The sequence below is a fragment of the Rhinolophus ferrumequinum genome, chromosome 21 (assembly GCF_004115265.2).
Source record: "Rhinolophus ferrumequinum isolate MPI-CBG mRhiFer1 chromosome 21, mRhiFer1_v1.p, whole genome shotgun sequence".
Lineage (NCBI taxonomy): Eukaryota > Metazoa > Chordata > Mammalia > Chiroptera > Rhinolophidae > Rhinolophus > Rhinolophus ferrumequinum.
The window spans coordinates 41,912,277-41,925,737 of NC_046304.1; the positions used below are offsets into that span (position 1 = coordinate 41,912,277).

Below are 13,461 nucleotides of genomic sequence, written 5' to 3' on the forward strand. Positions count from 1 at the left end.
TTAGCAGTGCAGAATTTCAGATGGATCTGGTTCATCACCATATCGCAGCACCGTTTAATCTCTACTAACATTTCTAAACTTTGGCTGCATATTGTAATCATTCAGGGAGTTTTAAAAAAATATTCATGCCTCTGTGTCACTTGCATTGATTCTTTTTTAATTGATCTGGGGGATAGCTTCAGCATTAGGATTTTTAAAAATCCCTGGATTCCTAGATCCGTGTAACGTGCAGCCTTATGTATTCTCCTCAGAATCCAGTTTTAACAGATAAGAAAACCAAAAATAAAGTAAGTATGTGTGTATATATACATTTAATGTTGACACTTAATTATATTTCTAACTGTTGTAAGTTGCTATGTAGACTTTTTTTCAAATTTCCAGCTTCATAGAACGTTAAAAACATATAAATTGACAAACAAAACAACTAAAATTCCTCTAGCTCTATTATTCTTTGAATCTGGGAATTGCTTATCTGTAGAGATATCTATGCTTACTAAGAAATTCCAGAGAAACACATAGAGGAAACTGTTAAATTAAGCTTAAGAATTTGAATGAGCTATTCTGAGTACCCAGTTTGAAGGGAAGAAGTTTGAAATCAGATTATTTCCAATTCACCTTGGAATTTTTCATCTTTTTTTGTTCTCCTACAACCGTACTGTTAGAGCTCTCTGACATATTGTGATATGTTTGTGTCTAGATGTGAAAATAAACTATATTCTCTTTTGCAAGGAGGTGCCTTGAAATGGTGGGAAAGAGAACAGGCGTTAGAATCCCGCCTAGTTTCAGATCCTAGATCCTGCCCTCACTAACTCTGAGACTGTGGCCAAGTCTGCATAGTCTCAACTCCTGATTCTTGATCTATTGAGAAGAAAAAGAATATTTGTTTCGTAAGGTTTTATTGAGGACTGAATGACATAAATTCGTAACACATTTAGCGTAGTGCCTGACACATAGTAAAGGACCAAGTAGGTAATGGCTATTTTCATGAATATTGGCACAGTCTAAGAAGCTAGAGCAAAAGAGTAAATTTAGAATAGTTAACTATAGGTTAAAGCCTTCACTTTTCCTTTGCAGTTATGTAGGACATGTATATATGTATACATATTTAGTTTCATGCTACTGACAGTATCTTGAAATGATACGATGAGGATGGCAGTTTGCCTCTGTGATCTTCCTCCCCAACACCTATAACCCCAGTCTAAACATAAGAAAAGGATCAAACCCCTACTGAGGGACATTCCACAAAATTCTTGACCAGTATTCCTTAAAACTGTCAAGGTCACCAAAAACAAAATCTGAGAAACTCACAGTTTAAAGAGCCCCCAAAAGACATGATGGCTAAATGTAATGTGGTATCGTGGAATGAAAAAAAGACATTAGAAAAAAACTAAGGAAATCTAAATAAAGGGTGGGTTTCAGTTAATAATAATGTATCAATATTGACTCATTAGTTTTGACAAATGACTAGACTAAGATGGGAAACCAGGTTTGGGGATTATGGCATCTCCCTGTACTATCTTAGCAACTTTTCTGTAACTCTAAAACAATTCTAAAATAAAAAGTTTATTAAAAAAAAAAACAAGCACAAATATGTAATTGTAGACACATTTATTTTTAACAGTCTATTAATGTAAGGCACTGTTAGGCTTGGCATTTTGTACATTCATTGTGTACTTTGAAGGCACAGTCATTCACTTTTAAAATACTGATATTATTTTGATTGCTCCATTTCGAGTTAGCAAGTCTGTCTCTTGTTTCCCTGTTATTAGTCATCATTATTGATGCATAGCTGTATCATGAGAATCAAAACATTCTTTGTTTAGCAGAACTTTTCTTGAGTTACAGATAAGACTTCTGGGACTTTTGGCTGTCTTGGGCAAATATAAATTAATAACTCATCATAGGGAAGTTATTTTTCTTTTTTAGATTTAGAGCATACAAGCTATGAAAATCTGTGCACTTGCCACTTTTATATTCTGGAAAGCTTTGAAATACTCCGTAGTATACTTTTGAAAAGTATTAGCTATAACACTGATGGCATTATGTTAATCAACATATTTTATTTGGTTAAGGATGCTTCCTTTCTCTAGAGGAAGAGACATTGTAAAAGTTTTCTTAAGAACTGAATCACTGTTAGGTGGGTCTGGGCTTACCTATGAAAATTCTTAATGACAAAGATCATTAGATTGATATGAAGGATAAGGTCATAGTACTTCGGATTAATGCTGGTCATCTTTTTCTTAAATAATAGTTTGGATAAGAAAAGGAAAACACTGAAGTTTTTAAACTGTGTCTCAAATCACATCAGTACTGCCTATTTTTTCCTTGAACTTGATTTGATTTGATAAACGCATTAATTTTATAGCTGGCCCTTGGCAAAATGAATTTGAAAAATTTTTTTAAGACTGCCCACTTCATTCCAGATTCCAGGTTGACACTGAAAATACTCGATGAAAAAGCTTTCAAAGGCATACTTTGAACATTTTACAGTCCAGAGATAGTCATATAAATAATTAACTATTATACAGTGTGACAGTGCTGTAAAACAGATATGTATAATGTGCTATGGAAGCACAGAGGAGGGAACAATTAATTCTTTTTGGCTGGCATCCAGAAAGTCTTTATAGAGAAGATAGGAAATGACATTCAAGTCATCTTTTGATGAAATGATATTGTTGATGATGATGATAGATGAAGATTCCAGTTATCATTTAATAAGTGTTTACTTAGTGTCACATGGCATGCTGTGTTTTATGTACATTGCTACATTTGTTTCCCACCCTAACTCCATAGGGTATCACTATGTCAACTTCACAGATAAGGAAACAGGTTCAGAGAATTGCATTTTCCTAAGGTCATATAAATAATAATAGTTCAAAGATTGTATCCAATTCAACTCTGCTAAATTCCCAGCACTGTTTATGTACATTGGATACAATTTCATTATATTGTCAAGTGAGGTAACTGCATTTTAGGTAGAGAAAACAGTATGAATAAATTGCAATTCCTTTTTGCATTACAGTAATGCATTTCCTCTTTGAATATCGTCAAGTAGGTTGGTGCTGCCTTAGTATAGGGGAATGCATTATTCAGGATTTTATGGTTACAAGTAACGGAAAATTTGACTCAGAATTGCTTATATCAGGGGTTAGAAACTTTTTCTGTAAAGGGCCAGATAGTAAATATTTTAGGCTTTATAGCCCTTATAGTCACAACTACTGAACTCTGTCATTGTAGTGCAAAAGCAGCCATAGACTGTATGTAAAGGAGTGATTATGACTGTGTGCTAAAAACTTTATTTATGGACACTGAAATTTGAATTTCATATAATTTTTATGTATCATAAAATATTGCTCTTTTAATTTCTTTTAAGTCATTTAAAAATGTAAACACCATTCTAGCTCACCGGCTGTCCAAAAATAGTTGGTAGGCCAGATTTGGCCTTTGGACAAGTTCATGGATCTTTGGTTTATATGATGAAGAGGATTTATTGTATTATGTATCTGTAGTCCAGAGATAGGCAGTCTTCTTTAGTAATTCAGTGTGAACAAGGACCTTGGTATCTTCCATCTCTCTACCCTAATTTTCACAGGTAACTTTATCCTGTGGTTTATTTCCCTTGTGTTTACAAGATGGCAGCCAGAATATCCTGGGTCCTCATGGGTTGTCTTCCATGTCTAGGGAAAGACAAGACCCTTTTCAAATGCCCTTTCTAATGTCTCTTGATTTTCATCCCGTCAGGTTTCACCCCTACCGTTCGTTCCACAGGAGCCATGCTAACTTATCTACGTTGACTTAATTGAATGATGAATTCTCAGTCTTCATATTACTTGACCTATCAACATCTGATCTTTTTCATTCTATAAAACCCTTTCTTTTCTTGACTTCTGTACTCTCTTAGTTTTTTTCCTATTCTCCAGCCACTACTTCTTATTGTCTGCTGGTTTCTCCTCATGCCCTCAGCCTCTACATGTTGGATTCAGCCCCAACACTTAGTCCTCTGACCTCTGTTGTCTCTCTCTCTCTTTCTCTCTCTTATTTATACTCTCTTCCTTGGGGATGTCATACAGTTTAACTGTAATTTATGTACTTAAGACATATGTATGTCCATCTCTGCTTATTTGTCTAATAGGCATCCACACTTAGTATGTCCAAAACTGAGCTCCAAATATTCTTCTCATCCTCAAACCTCTTCTCCCATAGCCTTTCCTATCCCAGTAAATTGCAGATGCATTATTTGGGCCCAAAATATTGGAATTATCCTTGGCTACCTTCTTTATCTTTCTCTCTTGGTAGCAGATTCTCTCCATTGCACCTTCAGAATACATGTAGAATCAGACCACCTCCACTACTCACTTAGAGTGTTCATCCTTCTTCTGGATTGTCACGATAGCGTCTTAATTGGTCTGTGTCTGCTTCAGCTCTTTTCGGTACCTGCCCCTCTCCCCACCCCTACCACCTTAATGATTTTTTTGTTACAATAGGGAGCAGTGGAGTCTTGAAAAGCATGGAGATTTTTGAAACCAGAAAATTTTAATTTTAGGGTTGCTACTTTCTAGCAGTGTATTTGGGGAAAGTCACTCCTTTGAATCTCAGTCTTACATTTAAACTGGGCATACTACTTGTTTCATAGAATTATTATTAGTATAAAATGAGATAATGTTGTAAAGACCTTACTGACACTGTACCCAGCAGAGATTAGATACTGAACAAATTGTGGTTTCTTTTCTCTTTTCTACCCCAAACAGATGAGCTGCTTTTCATCTTTTCTGGTTATCGGAGTGTGTATGTAGCCAGGGAACATCTTACGTATGTACCTCTTCATAAATGGCCCTTGGGTAATGAATAAATCTGGCTTATGTTCCTGGTCTTCTTTTTGCATTTTCTTTCAATTCCATTCATTCCTCCAGTTGATGTCTGCCCTTGTTGGCAATAAGTGTATACAGTTCTTGTATATGCTTCATTAAATGTATACTATTTGTACCTGAATAGTAAAAAAGACCAGAACTCATACTTGAATAGTAAAACTTTAATCTGTGTGTACTGTATTCCATGCAGTTTTAATACCTCCCACCTCTCCTATTAGGGTCATATATTTTAAGTTTCTACAGGAGGATTGAAGACAACCAACTTAAAATTTTTAACTCATGAAATCTAATATTTATTCTAGCTCATTATTTAGCTGAGAACACTAAAGATGGGCTCGGGAACTGCCAAATTCAGGGTCACTTAAGTTGTTTATTTTTCAACTATAATAGTTTGAGCCTGGATTGAGGAGAATAATCATTTAACATATCTCCTACTTGCAGGAAAGAAAACATTTTTCTTGGAATTGTTTAGGCACTTTATTATTAACTTTCCCTAACTTAAATTCCTTCATAGGAAATCACTTATGTACTGAGTACTCTTTATATGGTTGGTATTTCTTTACTAGTAGTGTTTTAGTGCTTTAATACATCTGAGTTGAAAACTCTATGAGGTAATTCTCCTGTGACAATTTCACCTTTGAAATAATGGGAATAGGAAATCTATTAACAGTGTTTCTCAGTATTAAAGGTATATTGTTTTATATTATTTGCTGGATTTAACTCAGTATGCTGATGAAAAACAAATGTTCTCTGATGATTATCTCAAATCCAGGAAACCTCAGCTCTGATTTGAAAAGCTAGCACTTGAGTTGGACAGTCAAGTCTTTTTTATTCCTGTACCTGTTAACATCAGTGGGTTTTCCTCTGTAAAGTTCACGATACATTTGAAGTAGGTCTTTAACTCAAGTTTGGTGAGTAAATTTGAACTTCACAGACATAGATAGCCCTGTTCTACCTTCTTCACTCTGGGATGATGTAATTAGTATTATGCAAATAACTTGACTTGCTTGATGACTGAAGGTCTTCTCTTTTGTCTATAGATATAAGTATTATATGTGGGAGGTCTTATCTGTCCTGAAGGACTTGTGTGTTAAGCAAAGCAAAAACATGTAAAGTACTGTACATCATTGCTGTCTTACTGTTTTGGATAATGGGATTCATTAGTTCCATAAGCGTACTACAAACTTTTAAAGAGGTTGAAAATTTTTTTCTACACCATCTTGGGGCCATAGTGAGTTTATTATTTTTAAAATAAGTTTAACTGTTTACTTTTACCTGAGAGTTAATCTCAACTCTTGTGATTAGTCTCCATTGGGGTAAAACACAGTTAAGGTTTCAGTCTTAGAGGAGTGCATTGCTCAAATGTACTGCAACGCATTTCTGATTGTCATTGGCTTGCTGATTCAAAACTGCATCTTAAGCCATTTCCTGCCTGTATTTTTCCTGTGGCTTGTTTATTGATACTCAGACATTTCGAAGATCATACAAATTTAATGTTATTTTAAGGCTTGCTTTTATTTTTCTCCTTTTATTGTTTAGGACGTCAGTGTTGGTAAGGGGAGATGTCTGTTTAATTTGTGTTACTTCTCACATACTCCAAGGGCTTGTTTTGATGTTAAAAAGGAGAATTTGGTACATATATGAGTTATTTTATCAGAAAAATGAAAATTTAAAGTATGCCTGAATAGGACTTTTGCTCACTGTAATTGATTACCATGTAAAGGAGGATACTTGCATAAAAAAATTAAGTGATCACTAGGATGGAAAATTGACTAGGGTGATATTTACACATCCTGATAACCTGATATATAAGATGCTGTAGATTTCTGGTATTGTTTTCTATTTTGATAAATAGAAATTTATTTATGAATAAATTTATTCATTAAATCTGTATTTCATAATAATTTCGGACTTCATAATACTTTTTCTTTTTTTTCTTCATCTGTTGAAAGACCTGTGTTGTTTGACCTGCAGAATTTCCCAGTTTGAATTTTGTTGATTGTGCTCTCAGGAACAATTCAACATTTTTGTCTGCTCTTTGTTTTTCCTGAAAACTGACAGCTAGATTCAGAGGTTTGACCAGACTGAAGTTTGATTGCTTTGGCAAAACTGTAATTGTTGTGGTCCTGTCCTCAGGAGGCATATAATGTCTGGTTTTTACTCTTGTTTGATGTTATTGGCCATTGATGCTTGGGGCCTGTAGAGCTATTAATTCATTACAAGTTGTGAAATGGTGCTATTCTTGTTTTCTGTCTTGTTTTTCATTTATTATCTGAAATAATTTTATAAGATCTCTTTTATGTACTCTTTGGCTACTAGTATAGTTTATATAGGAAATGTAGGATGAATTGCTTAATTCTTTTATTTCTCCAGTTTTCAAGATAATGACCTGGGTCACTGTTAATCTCAGAAGGTAACCAGTTAGTGTGGTGGTGGTGTTATGATCTCATGGCAGTGAGAGCTTGTTCACTGAGTCTTTTTGATGAGAGCCTAGTTGTACATTATCTTTGATAGCTTCCTTACTGTTAGTATGTCAGTGTGTTCTAGGTTTATCTAGTACATTTCCTTTGCTAAACCAGCTAGCTCTCTAAGAAATCTTGGTTTATTTTAATGGAGAATAGTATTTCAGAATCACAGTTTGGGCTCGAGGGACGGTCATGGCAACTCGGTGAGGCACTGTGTCTGGGCATTTTCAGTGGACAGAGCTAGAACATACCTGTGACTTACAGGATTCTACTGATGTTTCCAATATGGAGTCCGTGCTACAGAGTTTTTATTTAACTTCTGTTATTATGTCTGTAGTTCCTTTCTTCTACTCTGAGAATTCTGGTTCTCGAGGAGATGATAGCATTAGAATATACCATTACTCATTTGCTTTATCCCTGTTTATAAACATTACCGCTACCAATTTTGATTACTGAAATCAGTTAATTTTTTTCGTTCATTTATGCTTTCTCCGTTTCGTCTCTCATTTGTTTATGGTTGTACTGTATCTATTACATTGTCAGAATTTATAGCCATTACATACTATAATCTTTCCATTAAAAAAAAACCCATTTGGAGTCTTAATTTTACAAACAATTGTATAGTATATTTAATGCTCATCACTAGTCCTTATTTTGATGTTTCTCTAGTCACTTTGGTTGCCTAAAGTTAGTTCTGTATTAGAGTTAGGAAGGGATTATTTTTTCTCTTTCTTTAAAGTATAGTAATTTTAGTAGAAAATGCCTTGGTACATTGATCTAAGTTAATTATCTGAAATACACATGGTGCTCTTATAATATGTATGTATCTGTATCTATGTATCAAATATCTGTGTTTCAAATATCTATGTATTTATAGCTATATCTACATATATACAGTTGTATATGTGGGTGAGTATGTATACATGTATTTACACTGACATATAACTATACATATTACACATACATGCACACTGTTTTTTCTGGAAAGCTTTTTTAAATTATAGTTTTTAGTATTCTGTTCTCTAATTTGGGTTTTCTTCTTTAGGGACTCCTATTTTTATCCTTATGCTGGATCTTTTTTACCTGTCTCTGATACTTGTTACCTTCTTGCAAATCCTTTTTAATCTTCTTTTTAAAAAATTTCTTAAAGATTTTCATCCTTTTACCTTCTATTTCTTTTAAGATCTTTTGTTATGTTTATTTGCTCTCGTGTTTCTTATAGTTTAGTCTTTGTTACTGAAATGATTTTTGTTTTCTTATTCTTTCTTGGTTTCTGTCTCATTTCTGAGTTTTTCTGATTCTGATTTTATATTGCTCTTTCACATATTATATAATTTTCTTATTGCTCATAAAATATGTAAATGTCATTTTTATTATAGTAAAACATATAGCCCAAGGGGTTATTTAATGTATTTTAGACAAATAAGCAACATTAACTAATTTAGACATTGCTTTAAATCAAGGCTTCTAAATTGGAATTCTGTGAATGAACTTCAAAGTTGATAACATTGCTTCATTATTGCAAAGTAGAGTACATACTATGTATAGGGGTACGGAAAAAACACCTTTACTTTCCCTAGAGTTTATGTAGGGAAAGTAAATCATCCCCACAAAAGTAAGGGTAAGAACCTTTGCTTTATATAGGAAAAATCCTCAAATATTTTAATGATTGAAATTACAAGAAATGAAAACAAATGATAGAGGTAGCAGTTTTAAGATATAGGTGGAAGCAGAGAAGATATTACATTAATTTCATGATCTTTTTGCTTATGCTCTTTCTAATTTTACACAGATGGAGGGAGCGAGGAACCACCGGATCGAAGACAGTCAAGTGTAGACTCTCGCCAAAGCCGCTCTGGGCAAGGTAAATTTTCATTAAATTTATTATGAAATTTTGAAAAACAGACATCCTAGTACTTAAAAGATGTAAGTACTTTGCTAGTATTTAATTTGAGGACTAGTACTAGTACTAACTTTAACTAGTACTTTCCTAGTACTTAATCTGAGGACTAGGGTTTTTGCTGGGTCTAGTTTACATACTTTAGGGCTTAAATATTACAGTCTAAAAGTGATTTATGATAAAAGAAAATGAAAAATAATCTCATATCATTTTTTAAATGATACTGAGGTTTTAAATAATTTTGGAGCATTGAGGTATATGTCTGGATACCACTTTTGGAATAGAACCAAAAGTGAATTTTTAGCAGTAACATTTGTTGGAGTATCATCACACTGGCTTTTAAAAATTTCATCAAGGCACTATTTGTGTTTCAGCTCTCAGAAGAAATGGTTTTTGTGTATAATTGCTGCCTTAAATTAGGATCTTCTTACTTATTTTCCTTTCTGTTTAAAATTTATTATCATTGGTTTTTAACTGATTTTTTGAAGTGACAATTCCAAACTAGGTAAAAATATTCTATATCAGTGAAATCTTCAGGTAAAGCCTTCCCTAGCTATTATAACTTATTTAAAATTGCATGACTAGCACCTCCACTTTCCTTTTTCTTCATAGTAACTTACCGCCTTTGTATTTCTTTTATTTTTTCTTTCAAAACTAGTGTGAATGTTCCATGATTGCAGAGATTTTTGTCTGATTTGTTCATTGCTATATTTTCAGTGCCAAGAATAAATACCTAATATATAGTAGAAAAAAATTTTATTCTAGAAAAAAATTTTGTTGAAAAAAATGTAAGAGAATGAGAATTGAGAACCCAAACTAATGAATATATTACAAAATTTCAGGCAGTCATTACTGAGTTACATTTTTAGAGAATCTTTACTTAAAAATAAAAAAAAAGTTGGATTTACAAATATGCATTGTTTTAATCTTGTAAAAGCTCCTGTTTGATTTATTCCATAAACCTGTTCCCTTTTTTCTCCAACTTTGCTCTTCCCAAGTTTTAGAGTTGTACTATTTTTATAAAATTGCTTGTTGCAGAATAAAAAGAGGAATAATTTATGCAGCTTGATTTGGAAATCTTAACTTATACTAGTACTTAATCATGCAGAGGAAACTGACTAAAAAGAAACGCATACAAATGTAGTCCTCAGAGATTCCGTAAATAAACAGCCCAGCTAAATCATTCCATGTATCAAAGCTTCCAATCAACTTCTTAGCCCTCTTTTCTTCAATATGAGCAGCTAATCAAAGATTACTAGATCTTTAAAGAAACCTTGTAATATAATGAAAGATAGACATTAAATTAAACAGAATAAAGCAACTTGGAGAGAACAGAAATTTTGCAGAGGAAAATAATAGAACCATTATTAACATCCTCAGGGAAATAAGAGAAAATAATACAGCCATGAAACAAGGAGGTACTGTAAAATAATACTCTTGATTTTAAAAGAGGTTTTAGTCATTAAAATTCTGATAGCAGAGATAAAATGCTATGTAGACATATTAGAAAATTAATATTGAAGAAACCTCTGAAAAAAGTTGAGCAGAAAGGCAAAGATTATAGAAAAGAGTGAGGAGTGTTAAGAAACTTACAGGATCAGTCCAGGAATTTCAATATTTAAATAATAGTTGTTCCCAAAAGAAAGAACAGATAAAATGGGAAAGAAATCATCAACTAAATGGTTCAAGAGAATATTCTTATAGTCAAGGGGATGTGAAGTACTGCATAGGGAATATAGCCAATAATATTGTAATAACTATGTGTAGTGCCAGGTGGGTACCAGTTTAATTGGGGGGATCATTTCATAAATTATATAAGTATCTGACTACTACTTTGTACACCTGAAATTATTATAAAATAATACTGAATGTCAACTGTAATTGAAAAATTAAAAAAAATTAGTTTTAATTTGGAGAATTAAGTCGATAGATAGATAGATAGATAGATAGATAGATAGATAGATAGATAGATAGATAAGAGAGAAATAATTTTCTTGAACAAAAGAACATGAGGTTTCTGGTTAAATGGCTTACTGAGTGCTCGGCACAGTGGACAAATATAAATACAAACTCAGATACATGGTAATGAAATTTCAAATCACTGGGCCAAACAGAAGACCTGTCATGCTTCCAGAGAGGAAAAAAAATTTGTTATATACAAATGTAACAGGAATCAATTGGCTTTGGATTTCTCAGTGGTAGCATTAGAAACTGAATGAAAAATGGAGCTTTCCTTTCAAAATTCTAAAGGAAATAATTTGAGCCTTGGTATTTCTTATGCATTGAAACTATTAATCAGATATAAAATTAAGATGTTTCAAGATATGTTAAGGTTTTTTAGCCTGCCTTGTACTCTTTTTCTAAGAAATCTGTGGGAGGATGTGATCCATCAAAATGAGAAAGTCAGCCAAATTAAAATAAATAAATTGGTTATAGGAAATAGGAAATTTAACAAAGGAGAAAGGTGAAGAAATCTTCAGGATGACAATGAAAAGACAGGGACAGAGGACGACCAGACCAAATTGGAGTAGGTTAGAAGCCTCTAGAAGAGCTGTCCTCAGGAAATGATATTGATAGAAACCTGATGCATTTAATTATCTTTGGAGAAGTTTTAGATGAAAGGCTCACTGACGTTTGAATTGGTGATAAATAAATAAAATAATAAGTGAAAGAAAATCTAAACTCAAGGGAAAACAATGTGTAGGAAAGGAGATGTTAGATAGAGTAAGTCCTCAGTCCTTGGGGCAGGATGTGGGTAGCTGATGTCCGTGCCAGTCACCTCTAATAGTAAACCTTAACCAGTTTACTCCAGTTTGATGCAATATTTTCATTATTTGATTTGGACTGTTATGGTTTGGAAGCAGTCCTCTAAAGCAGGATGAGCAAATCTGGCCTGTGTGGCCTGGTTTTGTACAGTTGATAGATTTGGTTTCCTAAGACAATTATTTTTGCATCTATGTTCATGTGGGATATTGACTTTTAGTTTTTCTTGTCCTATAATGTCTTTGTCTGATTTTGGTGTCAGGGTAATGCTGGCCTTGTAAATTAGTTGAAAGTTCAGAAGTATTTCCTCCTCTTCAATTTCCTGGAATGTTTTGCGTAGAATTACTATTATTTCATCCTTAAATGTTTGATAGAATTTCTCAAGGAAGCCATCTGGGCCTGCAATTTTCTTTGTGGCAAAGTTTTAAAATACAGATTAAATTTCTTTAATAAATGTAGGACTATTTGAATTATCTATTTCCTCTTGAGTAATCTTTTTAAATCTGTAGAATCTGTAGTGGAGTCACTTCTCTCATTATTGATATTGTAATCTGTAATCTTTCTTGTTCTGATCATTCTAGATAGAGATATATCAATTTTATTGATCTCAAAGAATCAGTTTCATTCATTCATGAATGAGTTTTCATTCATTTTCTGCATTGCTTTCCTATTTTCTATTTCATTGATTTCTGCTTTGTTCTTTATTATTTCTTCTGCCTGCTTTGAATTTAATTTGATCTTTTTCTGGTTTCTTGATGTAGAAGCTGAGGTCATTGACACTGGGACTTTCTTTTCTTTTTTTTTCCTATTTATTTATTTATTTGTTTTTAAATTAAAGTTTATTGGGGTGACAATTGTTAGTAAAGTTACATAGGTTTCAGGTGTACAATTCTGTAACACATCATCTGTATATCACGTGTGTTCACCACCCAGAGTCAGTTCTCTCTCCATCACCATATATTTAATCCTTTCTTTTCTAATATAGGAATTTTCGTGCTATAAATTTCCCTTTATGGACTGCTTTAGCTGCATTTTTATATACTTCGATGAATAGTGTTTTCATTTAGTTCAAAATACTGTCTAATTTCCCTTTTGATTTCTTCTTTAATCCGTGTGTTATTCAGATGTTGATGTAGTTTCCAAGCATTTGAGAATTTTCCAAATATCTTTGTCATATTGATTTTTCATTTAATTTTATTGTGGTCAAAGAGTGCTCTTTCTATGAGTTGAATCACTTGTTATTGATATCTGTTTTATGGTCCACCAAACGATCTATCTTAAGTGTTCTGTGTGCACTTTAAAGGAATGTATGTTATGTTGTTTGGGGGTGGAAGGTTCTATAAATGTCAAACTGGTCAGTTCATTGATAGTGTTGAAGTCTTCTGTATTCTTGCCGATTTTCTGTCTGCTCGTTCTGTGAATTATTAGAGAAATATTGAAATCTCAGATTGTAAGTGTGGATTTA

General features: G+C 33.0%; 1 protein-coding gene across 9 annotated transcripts in view; it reads left to right on the plus strand.

The window, feature by feature from the left end:
* The window catches only part of TANC2 (tetratricopeptide repeat, ankyrin repeat and coiled-coil containing 2), a 283,842-nt gene that overhangs the window by 72,104 nt on the left and 198,277 nt on the right, over positions 1-13,461 (plus strand). For all 9 annotated transcript variants that reach the window (XR_004421261.1, XM_033089675.1, XM_033089678.1 and 6 more), the window contains one exon: positions 9,126-9,197. Coding sequence is in view for 7 of the 9 variants with exons in the window: in XM_033089675.1 (XP_032945566.1) it covers positions 9,126-9,197 (72 nt within the window). In the remaining 2 variants the exon portion in view is untranslated. The remainder of the gene's footprint in view (positions 1-9,125; positions 9,198-13,461) is intronic.